The sequence below is a fragment of the Pinus tabuliformis genome, chromosome 1_1 (assembly GCF_031772625.1).
Source record: "Pinus tabuliformis cultivar Carrire ecotype Pingquan chromosome 1_1, CPIR1, whole genome shotgun sequence".
Taxonomy (NCBI): Eukaryota; Viridiplantae; Streptophyta; class Pinopsida; order Pinales; family Pinaceae; genus Pinus; species Pinus tabuliformis.
The window spans coordinates 461,117,695-461,140,100 of NC_142297.1; the positions used below are offsets into that span (position 1 = coordinate 461,117,695).

A 22,406-nucleotide genomic window follows, 5' to 3' on the forward strand; every position below is an offset into this window, starting at 1 on the left:
CAGCTACAAGTATTATCAAAGACCTTACAGAGATTTACTTGCACGAGAAGGAAGATAATTGACTACTTGCATCCCTTTCATTTTCTACTACACATTTTGAACTCTCCATATGCTGTCTGGTTGTATACAACATTATGAAAGGAGTCTATTCACTCCTTGTCTTTTTTGTGAACTGTCAAGAGTTCACTATGAAGCTCGTTGCAGTTCATAAAACCAAAATTAGCATTAATTACATACCTTAGGCCAAAGTTCCAATTTGATCATATTTAAGAAACTAAAGAACATATTTACTCAATATATGTATAAGGGTGAAAAGAAGAGTAGTTCCTAATGAATTATTGCACTGGAACTATGGAACAAATGGAAGAAAATCTCAATAATTGGTGTATAAATGTACAACCATGAAAGAGAAGCAGATCGGAATAATTTATGTATAAATTTACAATGATGAGTGAGTCAATGAATCAATCACACTGACTGAAACCCAAATTTACATCTTATTACATTCACACTGCCAAGAATGTGATGGACATGACATTTAATAGCAGCATGCTAAATCACAAATTGCAAGGACCAAAATCAAAGAATAAACCCCATTGTGACAGCAGGCCACCTCTGAAGGGTTTTTAATCGCAGCCGCTCACACCTAAGGTCAATTTCAGCATACAAACTGACAATTTCAACATACAAACTGACCTCCAAAAACAAGACCTTCCAAATTTACATCTATCAAAGTCTGTTAAAAACTTTCTACATCATGATTAACAGATACCCATTTTAGATTACAATGGAAGTTCAAATTTGGCTGACCCATCAAAGTCTGTCAGAAACTTTATGCACCATGATTAACACATACCCATTTTAATTACAACATAAGCTCAAATTTCACTGACCCATGAAACACTTATATTAATTTAGACACGATAATCTTATCTGCAAATTATCTAACATAATTTTTAATTTGAATGATAAGAACTAAGCTGCAAGTTATTGTAATCTCAAAAGTGTTTTTTATTCTAGAAAATTTATAAATATTTAAATAAAATAATATAAACTAGCTAGCATAAATTTAATTTGACAAAATAAAAAATGTCCAGGCTTAATCTTAATTGAGTCTCAAATAATCTTGATAACATGATAAAACAACCTAATTGACAATGATGTGTTGATTTCCACCAAACGATTTTCCACATCACGTTATTAAACCCTAAACCCTAATTGACGATGTTGTGTTGATTTCGACTGAAGATCTTCCCCATGACATGAACGAGCGTGTAAGCTTCTCATTATTCATTTATCCCTTAAATAACATGACTTCTTTCATTATTTGTTTATTCCTTAAATAGCAGGGCTTCTTCCATCAGTGACCTTCATTTCCAATAGTTAGAACTATCAGTTCCCTCGACCACTATATGATAGATTTTCGCCCATCATAGCACTGATGCCAGGGAACTCCCGAATTTTTTTTATCCAAGGAACAATTACATCTATAATATTGAACAACATTCTTTTATTGAAAACAAAAGAGTGTTACGTCTATAATATTGGCTTGCAAAATTATTCTAGCAGAAAAAGAAATACAACATGTAACGAAATACAACATGCAACAAGATCGCTCTTCATCTAACTTTAAAAATCTGGCAATTATAAAAAAGAAGGGAGAACAGTTACATCTATAATATTGATCAACATTCTTTTATTGAAAACAAAAGAGTATTACGGAAGAATGTAACTAATTCCACATTGGAAATATCTGAAGACATATAAAAGCAACATAAACCCCAAATTTCAAAGACCAAAATCAAAGTCTGTTAAAAACTTTCTACATCATGATTAACATATACCCATGTTAGATTACAATGGAAGTTCAAATTTGGCTGACCCATCAAAGTCTGTAGAAACTTTATGCACCATGATTAACACAAACCCATTTTAATTACAACATAAGCTCAAATTTGACTAACCCATGAAACGCTTATGTTAATTTAGACACAATAATCTTATTTACATATTATCTAACATAACTTTTAATTTGAATGATAAGAACTAATTCCACATTGGAAATATCTGAAGACATATAACAGTAGCATAAACCCCAAATTTCAAAGACCAAAATCAAAGAATAAACCCCATTGTGACAGCAGGCAACCTCTGAAGGGTTCTTAGTGGCAACTGCTCACAACTAAGGTCAATTTCAGCATACAAACTTACCTCCAAGAGCAACAATAAAAAAAAGATAGAGCAAAATCGTAAACCTACAAAACTCCAAGAGCAAAATAGCAAAAATTCCAACAGGAAGGTGAGGTGTTGAAAAACACAGTGGGGCAATGGCTGGTAGGATTTTTCCTACCGGATAGATGTAGAAGCCATGTCCAAGCATCTTTCATGTCGAAACCTTCTCCAGAGCTTGCCAGACATTCTCCATAGCTCGCCAAACCTGCAACCAACTTGGCAATGGCTGGTAGTATTTTTCCTACCAAATAGACGTAGAAGCCATGTCCATGCATCTTTCATGTCGAAACCTTCTCCAGAGCTCACCAGACGTTCTCCAGAACTCGCCAGACCTGCAACCAACTTGGAAAACATGCAAAAATAGGAAATTAGGCAATGGCATAAATATTAAAGATAATGTGAAACAAAAATCATCAAAAATATTTAAATTTACCTGTAACCCCGAACTCGCCAGAGATTGGCACTGGCTCCTTCCCAAACAATAGGTTGCACGAATGAAACAACCACCAAGGTATGTGTAAACCCTCGGTGGTCCAGAATGAACAAGACTGGCACGCGGAATGAAACAAGAACAACAGAAACCTTGTATAGATAACGAGGGCAATTAAGCATGGTTAGCAGGCCAACAATGGCGGACAAGCCGCACAGGAAATGGACCCGTCTCGCGCCACCATCAGCGGAGTGCTTCACCCAAACATCGAACCTGAACAGAAATAGATAGAGCAGAGTAGACATCGCAGCAAACAGGTAGAAGCAGGAGGCAAAAAAGCTTAAAATTAGGATTATAAACCTTGACACCCATCACAACACGTGGCGCAACACGTCGAACAGGTGTCACACGAGTGCCTGTGAAAGCCACGCACCAGTAGCTGAGGTGGAGGGGAGGGCGCACAGGTAATGGTGTCCCTCCCCTAGTTTGCAACTTCAAGAATTACTCTGGACGTAGTTGTGAGATTCGTTTATTTTTTAAAAAGAAAAGTAATGGTCAAATGAACGTACAAGCATGATGATGATAGCATGACTTCCCAGTTCCAACCTTGTAAATGAATTTTCCTTTTTTCTTTACGGAGAGGTAAAGTTTACGTGTTGTAATTTTTGTTTTTTTTTAACCTTTTTCTTTTGGAGTACTGTACAGTACCTCCTTTTCTTCTACTTGTGTGCCGCTAATCGAACTCGTCACCAGGCCTAGAATTTGATGTCTTGTAGGACGTATTTTGGGTTGTAAGACGTATTTGATAGCGATTGCAAAATTTTCCACGTCAAGTTTGACGTGTCTTATGCCCCTGTAGACCCGTCATTTTGACGTTTAATTTGAAATGTAAACCGTCATCATTTTGACATTTAATTTGAAATGTAAACCGTCAAAAACTATGATACCTCTGTCATACCTAAAATTACAAGCACCTTGAAACTATGTGTTATAGACATTTTTGTGCCTCGCAGCATGGAGCATGAAATGTCGATAATTACAAGGATCCTCAGTCCCTAAACATGTTGTTCTTACCCCTAGAAGAACAAGGTCAGCAAACCACAGCACTTCCCATCAGTTCTCCACTTGAAAACACTCAGAAACAGGCTATTTTTGGATCATGTCAGCTGCTCCACTGAGCATCTGCGCTGTAATGCAATTGCTCCTCCTTGTACCTGCGCTAGAAGTCAAATCTAATGAAGGCTACCTGCGCTGGGCGAGATTGGCCAAGTGGCACAGTCATTCTGCAAGGTGTCAATTGCCCAGGAAGCTTCCAAACTGACACTTGGTTCAAGAGATTCGCCCTGTGATGAGTAAGAGGTACTTGATCTCCATGTGTAAGCAAGGATCTCCAAGTGGACTCAAGAACTGAAGATTAACTGAAGAGGGAGAGGACACAAGGCAGCTTTATGTCAGTCTCAAGCTGACTCATCCTCTCTTCTTCTATCCTATATATAGAGCTCTTCTATGAGGTCTAAGTGAGGCTGGAATTTTGTGCAAAGCAAGGAAGTGCTGTTGGTTTACAGTTAGAGCTATTGGGTGATTGCTTTTATAGAGGTGAAGAGGAGATTTCTTGCTGCTGGGGAGGTGTTGCTGGATTGGAGCCATTGATGGTTGTAGCCTTCTCAGAACCCTTTTACTTCTATCAATAAAGCTTTGAATGTTCTCCCATATACTTGTATTGCATTGATGTATTGTATTTACTTGTATATCTGATTCACTCTAATCCATGCATCAGTTATGAGTACATGTTTCTTGTAGTTTCCCTCTCTTGTTTGCGCAGGATCTGTGTGTAGCTGGACCGGCAAAGGAAGCAAGGAGCTGGGAACAAGAGACAAAGAGAGAGGACAGGATCGACAAAAGCAAAAGACACCGGTTGGTCAATCTTTTCTTCCTTCTCTGTACTTTCATAAAGGAAAATATCAAAGCTTTACTTTCAGTTGTTGCTAAGGACTGTCACCCTTAGAGTAGGGATAGGGTCATCCGAGTCGGATACTTTTCCCCACAACAAACTGGCGACTCCACTGGGGATCCAAGTATCTTGTTGGTGTTTGTAGTATCTTTGCTATTCATTTCCTGAACCAAAGAGTACCGAATCGAAAAGCTTTTGACTATATCAAAAGCGAAGTAGAGGGGCTGCTACTCTTGCTCATTTTTGAGCAGATTCATGATTTGAAGAGCTGATCTACAAAAGACTCTTGTACTCTTTGTGATAGCTTTTCATCCTCTTGATCATCCCTTAGCTTGTACTTGACCTATAGCTTATTATTTCAGCAAAAACAGTGCATTTTTGAGCTTTTTATGACCCGGAAATCCTTGTAAACGCAACTCTCGTGTCTCAGTGCAGGCTGTCCACAGGCAGTCTGCATTCCAGCGCAGGTACTCCCTTCGGGAACTGCGCTGAGAGTCAATCTGACAGACCAGAGCCTGCGCTGATCCAGTTAGGCTATGTCTTCCTGAGGTTTCCCACTGTGTCTGAGCCCTGTTTTCACTGTTGTTTTGCTGCTGATTGCTTGTCATTGTACTTGCTGTAAACCAACTTTCCTTGACATTATTCCGCCTCAGTTGTGTGATGAAACTGTGATTGTTCTTTCAGTATTTCTTACTTCAGTTACAGTTTCCCATTGTGAAAAGCAAACCAGTATAGCTGTGGCCTCTTAGATCCTGAACTGTAAAAGTGTCTTTGTGATCTTAAGAGCTAGTTTTATTACTATTCATGGCTGTTTGAGTTTGTTTGTTTTTCATCTTATGGTTTGAATTCATATATTTTTAGTGTCGAAACAAGTGCTTGTAAGGCGTCTTTTCATTTTAGACAAAACTTGTTTGTTTACGCTTCAAATTGAATTCGAAAATTACACGACAATTTCCTTTTTGTCTACATCAACATTAAGGGAAAAGAAAAGAAATACATGCATCTTGCATTTTCATTTTGATAAGTTTGCGTGATTGATCTAGGAGAAAGTGCATTAGTTTGTGCTTTGTGCTCTGTGTGGAAAGATAGTGTTTTTCTCTCCCCTCAGTAGTTAGGATTTTCAAAGCTAAAAAGATTGTAAAGCTTGCTTATCATTTTAGCTGCATTTAGGAATTTTGTACCAATACATCTCGTGGTGATCCTGAAAGACAAACTGCTAAACAAGATCAACTTAAAATATATTGAATGAATCTAAAAACGCATTGTAACATAACGCTCACAATAGAGGTCTAGGTAGAGACGTGTTCCGGCGTCGTTAAACGTAGTGACTGTCGATCTCTACGAAGGTGGGTGATTCCTCCTGAGGGACGATAGCACTAATACAGACTTGTGCTCCCACGTACCGTCGCGTATATTGGGAGACCCCTATAGGCATTTATCCTTTATCCTTAGGAAGCCGTGTCGGCCGCCCTACTGATCGCGATGCAGTGAACACAGCATTCACGAAGATCGACCACCCGTACCGTAAAACGTATTCTGTGGTTTCGCGAAAGGTTTGGCACACCCTCTGCCTAGATCTCCAGAGCAGTTTCTTTTGGCCCTTTTCAAACTCTATAACTGAAAAGGTCCAACCGAGCATTTGTCACTTCGGGCTGGTTAATACATCGAAGGCGACTAGAGTCATCTTTAGCTTTTTCTCGACTCTTAAAACATGAAAAAGAAAAGTTGTGTCTAAAAGCGTCTAATAAAATTCATTCAATACGGAAACATAATTCCCCTTTTTGTATTTTAGTTGATCAAGTAATCCGCAACCGTGGAGGAAAGTCAATTAAAACTCCGTCGTTCGAGGAGACTCGCGAGTCAACCGTCTTTGTCTCCGGAATCGAGAGTAGTACGGACAAAGCGAACTCGCTTGACCGGGTCAAAATCTCCCATTAAAGTTAGAACAACAGTTCCGACGACATCTGAGATTCTGGTCACTCCTGATATTTCTGGAATCCCTGCCTCTATTGAAGAAGTTCAACAGCAACAGAGGGACAGTTGTACTGATCCTAGTCTGAAGACAAGTGCTTGCATAACTGAACCAGTTCCATTTGAAACCGGTCCACAGAGTCTTGTTGTTCAAACAACTGTCGCTGTCGAAGCAACCCCTTCTTCGGCACCAGAAATCTTTTACGGACCTGACGGTCTTCCTCTTCCTCCTGGTCTGATTGCAATAGAGGAAATCGTAGAGGACCAGCAAGCAAATACTCCAACTCATTTTGGAGTAGGCACCACTCTTTTTCCTTCTGCATCAGAAGTTTGTTCATCACCACAGGAAGTTCCTGTAGAATCGTTAGGCAGTTTATTGGATAGACTTAAAATGTCTGAGCAACTGTCGACATCTAGGACTGTGCCAAATGACACAGCGACAGCGGAAGTTCCTGCCGTCAATCCAACGATGTTTGCCGGCATACCAGCTGTCCCAACTAGCTCTCATCAGCTAGAAGGAGTCCACCCAGGGACTATTACGACAACTTGGTCTGTTCCAGTTTGTTCTTCCGGTATAATACCCGGTAATTCTTATGTTGAAACTAGACAAATTGATCCCTTTGGAAATCAGTTTGGGCCATCCAGTCCTCAAAGGCAATCTATACCCTTGAGCTCCGGATTGTTACCGTGTGGGGGGCAATATGCCCTTTCACTTCCCCTTCCGGGGGGATACCCATACGGCAGTTTTCAACAACATTCAGGTTTGACTGAAGTAACGACGAGTGGTTGGGTACCTATGTTACCCCAACAACCAAGAGTTGTATATTCCATGCAACAGTGTGTACCTATGTCTAGTATCCCGACGACGCCAGCAATTGTAACCGTGTCGCAAGTTCAATCGATGCCTGTTGTATGTCAACCCCAAGTTGTAATGCAACAGCCCATTGACCCTGCAACACAACCACAATCGCCAACTTCCGGGACGACACAGATACAAACGGGAACCATAACCCCGCAACTTGGTCCGTCGGTTAGTGTCGCACAGCAAAACATGGCTTCACAACCATGGATGGTGCAATACCAACAACCTCAGTTTCAACAGGTGTACCAGGGATCTGAGCAACAGATCTTTGCGATTAGTGGGCAACCCTATATTCAGAACGGGTTAAATCAACCACTTTACAGTGGCCAAGCCCACCAGCCGTATCAGTCATATCAACATCAGTTGCATTATGCTGGTATGCAAAGGCCTACTGCTCAGGCGATTCCATCGTATCCTGGGTATGCCTCGCCAAACCTGAATCAGCAGTTGCCATTCGTGGCGACCCTAGAATTACCAGATTTACATCGATTAACGAACGATCCAATCGCCTATGCCCATTGGTGGCCAGCGATTCCTCACAAACTTCCTTCGGACATTCCTAAATTCAATGGAAATCCTGGCGAAGACCCGTCGAATCATGTGATGACATTCCATCTGTGGTGTTCGTCGAATACCTTGAATGATGATTCGATAAGGCTTCGCCTTTTCCAGAGGACATTGACTGGTCCGGCGGCTAAATGGTATATTGAATTACCTAGAGCCTCCTTCGACAATTTTAGTTCCCTAGCCACGACTTTCTTAACACACTTTCAGTTACCTATAAGGTACGAAACTGGAACATAGATCTTGACCAATTTCAAGCAGACAACGGCCACACATATATCAGATCATATACATGAGTGGCGTCGTCGACGCAGAATGGTAAAGACCTACGTTCCAGATCAGCTATTAGCTGAGTGGTTTATAAAGTCGCTTCTTCCTGCTATAACAGAAGATGTGGCCAAGGGAGGCGTTGTAACAGAGGAGCAGGTTATTGCTCGTGCTCAATATTTGGACTTAGTATATACTCAGTCGGGCACGCTCTATGATAAGATACCTGACGCCCCCAGACCGGAATTTTCAATCCCTCCTCCTCCCGGATCGAATAGTGACTCTCACGCCGGTGATGGCGTGATTGGAACTGCAAACGCTAAGTCGACAAGGGATTCAAATAAGAAAGCCCGTAAGACTTCAAATCAAAAAGCAAATCAAGAGATTCTTGCTTCGGAGGTAAATGCTGTATCTACGGATAAAGGCAAAAACTCCAATCAACCAGGAAGCAAGAAGAAACAAAACAAAGGGAAGAAGAAGAAACATGGTGAATCATCCCCTCAAAAAACTTCTTCAAACCCTCCTGGGCAAGGGAAACAATTTTATCCATGTCAGATATGCGATGAAAATCATTCGACAAAGAACTGTCCGTTCAAAGCTGAGTTAAAGAGGTTCTTTAAAAGTTCCCAAACTTCAGCTGTGTTGACTGATCCATTTCCCACCCCAGGTCAAAATATGGTTGATAGTGGAAATGCTTCCCCGTCTCAAGTGCTTATGTTATCGGTCTCTAAGCAAAATGATGCTTTGATCTCGACCAGGAATAAAGATTATGGGAATCCGCCGGTGTCGAACGACAAAGGGAAAGATCAACCCAGTAGTTCGACAACAACTTCGGCAGAAGTTGTACCCCCCCTCACGCATGAATTAACAATAAAGCCACCTAAGGGAGTAGTACACAAGTCGACATTTAATCCTCATGCCAGAGCGGCGCAGCATTATAACATAGTGGAAGATTTGGCCCAATCGCCATCTGCTATGTCGACTCTTGAGGTACTGCAAAATTGTCCATCCCAAAGGCAGGCATTGTTATCAGCAATTGGTGGAGTGGATCCTAAAGATTCCAATCTTGTATCCTTGATCACAAAGGATATGATCCTCAGTTACCAGCGCAACTAGCTTTCCTTATTCAAGTGAAAGCACTCAACAAAACTGTTCATAGAACGATTATTGATGAGGGGGCGTCGACATGTATCATGTCGATGAGTTGCTGGAAAACTCTTGGATCTCCAACCTTGTCGCGATCTTCGATGAAATTGAAAGCATTTGACGGTAGGACGTACACTCCGTACGGTATCCTAAATAACTTTAAGGTTGAACTAGGAGGAAAAACAGTGGAAATTGATGTTGAAGTCATTGATGGCAATCTTGACTATAACATCCTACTGGGAAGACCATGGATATATGCCATGGCAGCTGTAGTGTCGACATATTTTAGGAAGATCGCATTCCCATTTGAAGGAGGGATTACGGTTGTCGACCAGCAGAATTTCCTCCCTAATGGTTCACAAGTTACTGGAAGCATTCCCCTGATCCATGGGAGCGACCATTCAATGCAAGATATCGGAGTAGGCTTGCTAAAAGACCCCACAATGATGGGAACTTTCGCGTTGCCACCTCCTTTCCATGTAGGGGATATCCCATTTGTAGCAACATGCAACATGGTATCTTCTTCGAAGGTCGCAAGAGACAAAGTCGTCATGGATTATCAAGTGGTTTTGCCACCTAGCCCTATAGAAATATTGTAGCAATCAATGTTTCAGGCATGGGAGGCGAGCCCAAATCAACGCTCGTCAAGCGTTTGGGTAGATAGGTCTGGAGAATATGGTACCCCATTAGATCCATGGTCAAAAGTTCATGGGAATGACGAAGGAATCTTACAATCAATGATGATTGAGGGGACACCATGGAATGATCACCACCATCGTTCCCTTCTTCCAGAATGTGAAGAAGAAACTCAACACGACCTATATCACCCTTCAGTGTTTGAATTCCTAACAAATACTGTAAATACGGTGGATTCAGAGCGAAACCTATCCAATATTGAAGAGACCGTAGTCGTAAACATCTCGACAAAATCTAATGTTGTAGAGAATATTCATGTCGGCAAAAGTTGTTCCCCTTCAGAACTGGAAATATATGGTGCTCTCTTTCGCGAATTTAGAGATGTCTTTGCATGGTCATATGATGAAATGCCAGGCATTGACTCGAGCATAGTTGAACATGAGATTAAAATGTATCCTGATGTCAAACCAGTAAGACAACGGCTTCGACAGGTACACCCCAAGAAAGCCGCTGCCATTAAGGCAGAAGTTGAAAAACTTCTCCATGCTGGATTCATCTACCCGGTTCCTCTAACCGATTGGGTATCGAATATTGTCCCTGTTATGAAAAAACAAGGGACGATAAGAGTGTGCGTCGACTATAGGGATGTAAACCAAGCTTGTCCAAAGGACAACTACCCTACACCCTTCATCGACCAGATAATTGATGAATGCGCCGGATGTGAAATCTTTTCCTTTATGGATGGATTTTCCGGGTATAATCAAATAAATATCCGCCCACAGGACCAGTCTAAGACTGCATTTATTTGTCCGTGGGGCACATTCGCCTATCGAAAATTACCCTTTGGTTTAAAGAACGCAGGGGCGACGTTTCAGAGGGCAATGAATTATGCCTTCCATGACATCAAGAACATCGTTCAACCTTACCTCGACGATCTTTCGGCTCATTCGCGGAAGCGGACTGATCATCCGCGGCATTTGAGAGCAATATTTCTACGTTGCCGACACTACAAGATAAGACTCAATCCGCACAAATGTGTGTTTTGCGTCGGTTCTGGTCGTTTACTTGGCTTTGTAGTCTCTAAGGATGGGATTCGCCTCGACCCCTGTAAGGTTCAGGCAATCATTAATTTGCCTCCACCTTCAAATTTGCTTCAGATTCAGAAACTCCAAGGGAAAGCAAACTTTCTGAGGAGGTTCATTCCAAATTACGCAGAACTTGCCAAAGGTTATACTCGTCTTTTGAAAAAGGATGTGCCTTTTGTCTGGGACCAGGTAGCGCAAGCTTCCTTTGACGCTCTGAAAGATTCTCTAGTAAGAGCATCATTAATGTACGCCCCGGACTATCAAAGAGATTTTAACCTGTATCTAGCTGCAGCAGATACGACCATTGCGATGGTCTTAGTGCAAGAAGTAGATGGAATTGAACATCCTATTTATTATTTAAGTAAAAACTTAAATGACACAGAAAGTAAATATTCCTATATTGAAAAACTAGCGCTTGCTGCTGTTCAAGCGATTCAAAGGTTTCGACATTATGTCCTCTTTAGGAAAACTACCATTCTGTCAGATTGCAACCCCATGACGTATATACTGTCGCGACAGTTGCTTGGGGACAAATATTCGAAATGGATAGCGATCCTTCAAGAGTTTGATCTGGATTTTGTAAAATCCAAATCGAAGAAAGCTCTAGTTTTCGCGGAATTATTGTGCGATCTCCCATCGTCGTCCAACGATGAAACATCAGAAGAGTCAATCGTGGATGAAAAATTGTTTCTGATATCAGTAAGCGATGAGTGGTATGGAGACATCATTGTTTATCTCCAAACCCAAAAATTTAGGCCTAATACCTCACACTCGGAACGGAAACATATACGATACCAATCTAAAGACTACATGATCGTCGGTGATACACTTTACCGTCGTGGTATCGATACGGTTCTGAGGAGGTGCCTTACCCATGAGGAGGCCGAGAAAGCCCTGAATGATTGTCATTCAGGCGCGTGTGGGGGGCATCAATCTGGATATGCAACAGCACAAAGAATCTTACGAGCAGGATATTTCTGGCCAACTATGTTTAAAGATTGCATAATAGCTGTCAGAAGTTGCCATGCATGTCAGATCTTTGATAGCAAAACCAGGAGACCGCCCGCACCCTTGCAGCCTATAGTTGTTGTTGGGCCTTTCGCCAAGTGGGGCATCGATTTCATGCAATGTAACCCCACCTCGACCGGGGGGCATGGGTATATTATAGTCGTTGTTGACTATTTTACCAAATGGGCCGAGGCGATGCCTACATTGGATAACACTGGTGAAACAGCTGCCCTTTTCTTTTTTAATCATGTAGTCGCCAGGTTCGGCGTTCCGCAGGCTATAGTGATAGATCATGGATCGCATTTTCGCAATCACATGATGGTTGAGTTAGCTGCCAAACTAGGGCTATCGCACGACAGCTCTACCCCATATTATCCACAAGCCAACGGACAAGTTGAGGCAATCAACAAAGTCCTGAAGCGTATGTTGCAAAGGATGATCGGGGTTCACAAAAGAAGATGGCACCTACTCCTGTACTCAGCATTGTGGGCTTACCGAACCTCGGTAAAGAACGCCACTGGGTTCACACCATTCCAATTGGTGTATGGCCTGGAGGCAGTCTTACCGATCCAGTGCGAAATCTCGTCTCTTAAACTCGCAATTGACCTCCTCCCCGGAACCTCAGAAGAAGAGGCTTGTTTCTTGGAATTGATCCAGTTGGATGAAAACCGTCGTGACGCCGCTTTGGCGAACGAAGCCCATAAGAAACGAGTCAAAGCGCAGTTCGACAAGAATGTCAAACCTCGTATCTTCTCTGAGGGTGACTTGGTTTTGCTTTACGACCAAGAATCCGACAAAGTAGGAGGAGGAAAATTTAAGTCCTTATGGATGGGTCCCTATATTGTTAAAAGGGTGTTAGCAAAAGGAGCCTACGAGTTAATGGATTATGACGGGATACCACTGGCGCAACCCCGCAACGGGTTGTACCTCAAGCGTTACTATGCCTGAATAGTAACCTGAGTGCTTTTGTTGTATTTTGTTTTCGCTAAAGTGTTTGTTTCGGTTTAGTAATCCACTCTTCTCGTTTGTTGCAGATGTCGAATTATTCTGAGACATATGTGGGATATGCCGACGGAGCGAGTCGTAGTACGCGGAATTTGTCCTCCGCAGCCTGGGCCATTTTTGATCCAAGCGGCGAGTTAGTGAGTTTCAGAGGTGTGTGTATTGGACAGTCAACGAACAACATCGCTGAGTATAGCGCGTTGATTGAACTCCTCTCTGATACCATCGCTCATGGTATACGCCGACTAATTGTTAGGCTAGACTCACAGCTTGTGATACTACAACTCACTGGTATATATTCAGTCCGCAATCCAGCTATCTATCGAATGTTTCTAAGGGTTAAGATTTTGGAAAGAGAGTTTGATTCAATTCAATACCAACATATTTCCAGAAACTTGAACACATTAACAGATTCGTTAGCAAACTATGTGTTAGATACACATTTACGACATATATAAAAAGAGATGCATCGGTGCTATGCAAGTGGATCACAAATAAACCAAAATAAACCCCGAAAATCAAAATATATAAAGCTGTTTATAGTTTGTACATAATGTGCTGTAATCAAAACAAAATTGGTCGTATGACCTAGAACTCAAAAAGATGCTAGGGGGCACCCTAGCCTAGTGGTGCTCATGAAAGTACGTCACGGTCTGTGCAATCATGCGCAAGAGACGAGTCCATCGTCTAGGCACGCCAATAGTGTGCCGCTGCAACTGTAAAGGTAACTCGTCAATCTGTACATCCGGAAGACCACGAGTAAGGCTCTCAACCTGCTCCTGCACAGCTGCAAGTATCTCAGTATCACCAAGGTCGCAAATAACAGCTCGCCTAGCAGGCTCTGCTGCTGGGGCAGCAACTGGCGATCGTGGACGAGCTACTGGACGAACAGGACCAACATCTGCATGCACCCAAGAGTTTGATCAGTTTTGCACAGTAACATCATGAGTAAAAACAATAAACAGTAACATGGTCAGAGATTTTACCAATAGCGCCCTATTGCTCGCCATCCGGTAGCACCAAGTCCGGATCACCTCGGTAGTCCATACCCACATATGGATACTCAGAAAACGCCATCTCCTGACGCTCGAACCACCTAAAGAAGGCCTCAGTGAAAGTAATCTGAGGTTGACCAGCATGTCGGGACATGTGGTCAACCCACCTCTGCATGCGTGGCTCGGTCGGAGAAGGCAAGTCAAGTATGATGTACTGAGGCTGCATCAATGGGATTTTCTCCAAGGCAAAGGCAGTCAGAATAGAACCAAAACCAAAGTTCTTGAGCCTCCCGTCCTTTACCTTGGTCAATTGACTTTTCATCTGAACAAATACTGCATCACACCAGTTAAACACTTTCGGTTGGAGACACTCCAAAGCGTGCTGCATGTAAGATCTGTTGGCAACATGTAAAGCTGGGCTACCGGCCATCCTACCAATAGTAAACAGAATGGACCTAAGAGACCTGTCAGTGATGTCACGGATATTGATCTTGCCGTCTTTGCTCGGCTGTGAACCTTCCCGGCAATACTGACGGATATAGTCTCTGGTGGAAGTAGTCCCTCGAGCCGTACCTGACAAAGAAATGGGGGCACCCCGCCTTGACAACCCAGTCAAGAAGTACATGTCCTCTATGGTCAAGGGGATGGTTTTCCCCCTAATCTGGAATACTTGGTTAACAGGATCCCAAGCATCAAGCATATACTGCAGTAAAGAAATCTGTGCTCTCATGCTAGAGATACGGAAGAACTTCAGTAGGCCACAGTTCCGAAGCGCGCTCACCGTGACCGGGTCATGGAGTGCAACCATGTCCTCTACTTCATGTTCTCGTTCTCGCCATGTAAGGGACATTTTGTTCAAAGTTCCCTGCAAGCAAACAAGAGAAGGAGTAAGTTCCTAATTTTGATGAAAAACTGGCGAAAAATCATCAAAAAACACATGCAGGATCAGTTTTTCTAGGCCCAGCGCAGGCAGAGAGTCTCCCCCTTGCGCTGAGAGGCAGTCTGCCTTAAGACCACCTGAAATACAGCGCAAGTTTCGAAAGGAGAACCTGCGCTGATGCCAGGGCGCCCTGATGAAACCCCTGGGGCTCAGAAACCCTGAAAAATGTGCATGAAACTGAAAAAGGAAACCATGAAAGTGAAGGGCTAAGGTTTAGCTCCTACCTGGTCCAAACGGCGCCGAAAATCGTCCACAGAATCTCCCGGAATCAGCTGGTGAAAATCAAGGAAGAAGAGGCACCTCCAGAGCTCCAACAAGCAAAATGCAAATGAAATGGTAAATGAGAGGTAAAAACACCTTTTTATGACTTTTTACACAGTTTAAAGTTAAATATTAGGGTTATAATCTCCTTTTCATGCAAATATTGTCCATTTCTAACAAAGTTTGTTGCAGCAATTGAATGTGAAGTACTACATTTGAAAAGAGAAAAGCTAGTAAAAGTAAAAAATCAAATTTGACCATGAATCGAGCAGTTTTACCACGGAATTTATGCTCATTAAAAAATAGAAAAGTGTGAGCAAAAGTTTCCACCAGAGTTCAAGCTCATTAAAAAATGAACCTATCTCGGTAAATAACCATTGCGATCGTAAATTTATCAGCCTTAAAAGCCTTGGTCGTGTTTTCATCCATCACCTCCATTTCATTTGGCCGGTCGTTCACCCCCATATGTGTGTTTACCCATTTTGAGGAACAGCTGCAAAGAGTGATTTCACCTAGCCATCCTTGTGACACTACCGTGATTGGAAAATTCCAATTTGTACCTGGAATCTGCTGCTATCCCTGTTTATCACTCGTTCCTCAAAAAACGAGTCTTCTTTGAGCTCTTTTCACTGACTCGTAAAATATGAAAAGTTTGCCGAGTTTTGGCCTTCCAGCTCGTTAAACGACCGGAACGCTATCCCTCCTCTAGATTTTAATCTTTTTGGACCTGAGGGATTATTGCACAAAAAGATCGAGCGCTTGTCTTGTTCGGCTCGTTAAAGCAATCGAAAATTCATCCCTTCTGTATTGTTTTATACTTTTTCGGACTTAAGGGATTAGATGACGAAAAAGGAATTATGGAGTTAACTTTCTGTACCTTTTCAGACTCTCTAAAAATGAAAAGGACCGAGTTTTCCTTGTCGTTAGACTCGTTAAAATGATTAAATAGCGACAAACTTGTCTTTAGACGAGAACGAGTTTCCCTATCGCTAAGCTCGTTAAATCATAGCGATGGGCTTGCCCGAAGGGCAGGTTATAGAACAAGCATATGTTATCCTCCTCAAGCTTGACAAAAATAAAGAGGTACTGGTCAGAAATGACTGGGGAAAAATTGGGAGAACATCAAAGTTTAATGGTAGCAAGTCACTCTTGAACATGACACTTTTCCTCCGTACCACATCGGGTTGGGTTGTTTCATTCACCGGTCTCATCACCATGGTCCTCGCCAAACCATCCACATTTGGGGTAATGCTACCGATCCATCGCATCAGTGTCGCTATATGTTCAAGAGAGGTCATTCTGAAAGTGTCAACCGTGTCCCATCCACTACCATACATTATCCTTCATCCATTCATGATCGCCACCCTGAATCATATGTCACAGTTTGTTTTCACCTCCACTAAAATCATTAGCTCCGTTCCGTGTCATTGATGTGGGATTCATTAAGGCCCTCCTTTGACGGATCGCTTCTTGTCGACTTCAGCTCATTATCCAAGAAGTTGATCTCGGAACAACCCCTTCAGTACTTTGAAGCTTGCATGCCTCAATGGCAAGTTTCTCACTTCCGGCGACAGGTATACATCAATGACCTTCGACCAGAAGATTTTGCGTGGCGTTCGACGCCAAGTCCTTTATTCACGCCACGTAAATTGTACTGCGGTACCTTGAGGGTCATTATCATTATCGGTGATTCCTCTCGCGCTTGTTAACGGTTTTCATTATTGGCCGGTAATCAAGCGATGTCTTTCCATGTTCGACTTCAGCGCAATTCTCACATGGATCGACTTGTACTTAGAGTGAAGATCGAACGAGTTTGAAGACCCCAGATCTAGTTTCATCCATCCGGGCTGCGATATATATTTAGGAAATATAAAAGCATTTGTCATGTACATCATTGCATCAGATGATCATCCTATTCAAAGGATGATAATTTCAGCAGAAAATTGTCAGTCTACTATCAGACGATCGTCTGTTCTATGTACCAGAATGTATTTATAAAGCTGAGCATGGGAATGCCCGCCTCAGCTAGATCATGAAAACAAAATGAAAAATAATGAATTGTATTGTATTGTATTACAGGGCGCCTCCTCAGCACTGGAATGAACTTCGGACCCTCTAGATAAAGCATTTCACCCGATAAACGGCCTCATACTTTAGGGGGCAACTGTTATAGACATTTTTGTGCCTCGCAGCATGGAGCATGAAATGTCGATAATTACAGGGATCCTCAGTCCCTAAACATGTTGTTCTTACCCCTAGAAGAACAAGGTCAGCAAACCACAGCACTTCCCATCAGTTCTCCACCTGAAAACACTCAGAAACAGGCTATTTTTGGATCATGTCAGCTGCTCCACTGAGCATCTGCGCTGTAATGCAACTGCTCCTCCTTGTACCTGCGCTGGAAGTCAAATCTAATGAAGGCTACCTGCGCTGGGCGAGATTGGCCAAGTGGCACAGTCATTCTGCAAGGTGTCAATTGCCCAGGAAGCTTCCAAACTGACACTTGGTTCAAGAGATTCGCCCTGTGATGAGTAAGAGGTACTTGATCTCCATGTGTAAGCAAGGATCTCCAAGTGGACTCAAGAACTGAAGATTAACTGAAGAGGGAGAGGACACAAGGCAGCTTTATGTCAGTCTCAAGCTGACTCATCCTCTCTTCTTCTATCCTATATATAGAGCTCTTCTATGAGGTCTAAGTGAGGCTGGAATTTTGTGCAAAGCAAGGAAGTGCTGTTGGTTTACAGTTAGAGCTATTGGGTGATTGCTTTTATAGAGGTGAAGAGGAGATTTCTTGCTGCTGGGGAGGTGCTGCTGGATTGGAGCCATTGATGGTTGTAGCCTTCTCAGAACCCTTTTACTTCTATCAATAAAGCTTTGAATGTTCTCCTATATACTTGTATTGCATTGATGTATTGTATTTACTTGTATATCTGATTCACTCTAATCCATGCATCAGTTATGAGTACATGTTTCTTGTAGTTTCCCTCTCTTGTTTGCGCAGGATCTGTGTGTAGCTGGACCGGCAAAGGAAGCAAGGAGCTGGGAACAAGAGACAAAGAGAGAGGACAGGATCGAAAAAAGCGAAAGACACCGATTGGTCAATCTTTTCTTCCTTCTCTGTACTTTCATAAAGGAAAATATCAAAGCTTTACTTTCAGTTGTTGCTAAGGACTGTCACCCTTAGAGTAGGGATAGGGTCATCCGAGTCGGATACTTTTCCCCACAACACTATGAGAGGATGGGGCGATGGACCGGTACACAAAAGAGTTCAACTTCGATCTTAAATTTATTTAAATGCTCCTAGTCGTGACTGCCTAGTGCCTACCATTCCTTCCCTCTAATGGTTGGGAGTAACTCCTCCTTGCACGGAGCTACCATCCATGATCTGACCATTATCCATACGAATGATGTTATTTATGACCAAATTTAATCTCGAGCTACCATGGTCCATCGCAGTATCTGCCTTTCAAATTATAAGGCGTAAGATCATGTCAACCACTGATTCAAAAATGCACTGACTAGGAAATTGCCGAAACTTCGCTTTCATCGTTCAATTTACGACATTAGTTCCTTTAATCCACCTATCAAAACATAATTTAATAGTAAGAAAAATGAATTATATATCATTGTTTCAGTTTCTTCAACGAAACAAGAATTTCAAAAATCAGCCAGATCTCGTTGTTATTTTGTTTTCAATCGATTGGCGTATTATCTTCTACGACATCAAACCCTTCAGAGCTTCATTGGACGCAGGGTAAAAATGGAGTCTATGCTCGATCTCTCTGCGTGCTCAAAGAGAAGAAAACATCTGGTGGTCGACTCCATAAGACTTCGGCATTATAGAAAGATCTGGGAATGTTTCTTTGAAGCTGTAGAAATAAAAGGTTTTGAGAGAGACTTACAGGTGAGAAACCTACCCTTACTCTTATATTTGTTGGATTGAAGATATATGACATTTATGTAGGCATTTCTACTTAGTGAAAGAGGCTACCCTATCGCCATTTACGATTGGTTGTAAGTTTATTTTAAATGGAGTGAAAGTGGTGAAGATGAACTTCATATGCATGGTAGAATTTTTGAAATGTGGTCAACAAAACCTGTTTTCTCTTGGGAAAATAATCGAGAATAAAAAAAGATTCTGGAACAGTAGAAGTTAGCATAGAGCAACAACGAGTGAAATTAATAGATTTGTCATAGTTAAAAACAACCGTTGATATACTAACGAAAGCAAAGTTGGATAGTGATAACTTGAAAAACCAAAAATCATAATTTATGGCTTCAATCCAACGAATGTTTGTGTTGTCTTTATTATGATGGTGTTTTGTTCAAAGACATCTAACTAATTTCAACAAGTGAACCCTGGACTAAAGGCTGATTTATGTTGTAATGTTGGTGTTTTACTTGTTAAAATTCTGGTTTTTCCTCTTAGTGTTGGATCTTAGATCTAGAAAGTTTTAAGGAAAGAGAAATTCTTATCCTTATAATCGTTTGTGTTAATAAAGGGTTACCTCTGTAAGTGTGCAATGAAAATTTTGTATAATACAAATATAAAATATAAAAGATCTTGGATCTAGAAAGTTTTAAGGAAAGAGAAATTCTTATCCTTATAATCGTTTGCGTTAATAAAGGGGTACCTCTGTAACTGTGCAGTGAAAATTTTGTATAATACAAATATAAAATATAAAAGAGACACTTAGTTGTCTGAATAATGTTTAGATAAATGGTTATTTAAATAAAAGTAAAGTTAAATTTGTTGTGTATTATATTTATTATAAAATGGAGAAAATAAAATAAATTCTAGCTTTTTTTAATGTCTCATTTCTAGGTCAGTACGATGGGACTTTTGTTACTAAATAATTATCGACATAAAATATATTTATTGTTTTTGTTATTTATTTAGTGCTATGTGATTTTATGAAAAAAGGTTAATGTTGATTTTTTCTTCTATCATCAAGTAGGCTATTTTTCTTAGTTTTTCTTTTTTTTTGGCAAATGTTTTTTGGTTAATTTTGGCTTAAATTGGATAGGGATATCTTGAAATTGTAATTTTCAAATGTAAAATCTAAAAAATATTGAATGTAGTAGGATGCCTTATATAATTTTCAACTCTAAAATCTAAAAAATATTGAGTGTTGTGGGATGTTAGATAATTTTCAACTACAAAATCTAAAAAATATTGAATGTAATGGGATGCTTTAGACCACAGCGTTCAGATTAAGACTGGTCTTAATTTTATTTGGAAGTGCATATATTCATCTAACCCTTCAAAAATGAATGGTTATAAAAAAAATGTAACGTTATTGACAAGTATATATTAAATAAACACTTAATTAAAAAATGTCAAAACGAAAATGATAAGAGAGGTCAACACTCTCAAATTTGCCTAAAAGTTAAAATGAAAAGCAAAAACGTCATCAAATTTTTATTTGACTAGCAGAGAGGATATGAAATTCCAGGCCTGCTCGTCACCGTTAATATTTTGACAACCAAGAAATTACCGAGATGATCCAATGGTTACGTAGGTGGGAAGTTTGGTTCACACATGTTAGGAGATGGTCCAATGATTCTGTAGGTGGGAAGTTTTGTTCACACTAGGCACAATGAATTTTTTTATTTGTCTTAACCTCTTATAACATATATCCAACTAAGCACACGGCTGGAATCGTGTAAAGCAGTTGCAATTTGTTCATTGAGCTCGTTTTTCGATTCATCTTTCACAACTATTTTGATAACTCGGGTTTACGGATCAATAGCGTGGCATTTGCCTTCATCTACTTCTCAGGCAAAGACATATATTCATCTTGCATCCGAGCACATCCGATCTGTAAGACGTAGTAATTATGGAGCCAGTGACCAAGCCAGCAACATACCACGTTTTCATAAACCATAGGGGCGTAGACAGCAAAGAAACCCTTGCTGGCCTCATCAACAAAGCACTCAACCCCGTGGGTTGAACGTCTTTCTGGATAGGCCCGAACTTCAGTTGGGAGATTATATCTACCCGGAAATAAAAAACCCCATTTCCAGTGCCTCCATTCATATTACTATATTTTCTAAGCATTACGCTGAATCACTTCCTTGCTTGCGTGAGCTCTATTGGATTTGGCACTCAAAACATGAGCGCAAAATTATACCTGTTTTCTATGACGTTGAGCCTTGTGACCTGCGAGAAATCGACAGGGAGCCTTATGCAAAAGCATTCCAAGTGCACCAACGCAATGACAAAATCAAGACGGAAGAGGTGGAGGATTGGAAGAAAGCACTCAGAGAGGTATCAAAAATTTCTGGTGAAGTCTTCAAAAGTGATAAAAGGTAAACACGTAGCTTACTCAGTCATTATATAACCAACTTGCTATAGCTTGAATCGGGAGATGTTCTTAGTTTTTTTATGCTAATGATTATAACTACAAATACCTTTCTTCCAGTGATTACGGCAATGTTTTGGACAAGATTGTGCAAAGCGTGTTCAAAGATGTGAAGTGGGGGCATCTTCAGATCGCGAAATATCCATGTGGACTCGACCAGGCCTTGAAGAATTTAGAAAATGAAATTGAGAAACAAAGCGCGACGAAATTGATAGGGATTTCAGGAATAGCCGGAATTGGGAAGTCGTCTCTCACTAAATATTATTTTAACTTGAGAAGTTGGTCTTTTAACAGGTTTTGCTATGTGTCTAACGTAGGGGAACGAAAAGGTAATTTAACATCTTTGCAGCTGCAGATTGTTGGTGCTCTCCGTGGTAACGATATTGTAAAAGGGTTCAAAATTCTGATTGTTCTGGATGATGTGGATGAGAGGGAGCAAATAAAGAGACTACTAGACATTGATGCAATGGGGCCTGGTAGTAAGATCTTGGTAACATGTCGTGATAAGAAAATACTTGAAGGATATAATCCTTTGTGGTATGATTTGAAGCCATTAGAGAAAACGCATGCCAAGAAGCTCTTCTGTCATCATGCTTTCACTGAAGCAGAACCATTGGAAGGATATAAAGATTTGGTGGAGGACATTTTGGACATTTGTGGGGGGTTGCCCTTTTGTTTAGAAAATTGTTGA

The 22,406-nt window shown here is 41.1% G+C and overlaps 1 protein-coding gene across 1 annotated transcript in view; it reads left to right on the plus strand.

Annotated features, from left to right (window-relative positions):
- The window catches only part of LOC149213744 (TMV resistance protein N-like), a 31,262-nt gene extending 8,856 nt beyond the window's left edge, over window positions 1-22,406 (plus strand). Inside the window, exons 2-3 of the mRNA XM_089389135.1 lie at window positions 21,409-21,662; window positions 21,776-22,406. Coding sequence (XP_089245261.1) covers window positions 21,409-21,662; window positions 21,776-22,406 — 885 coding nt within the window. The remainder of the gene's footprint in view (window positions 1-21,408; window positions 21,663-21,775) is intronic.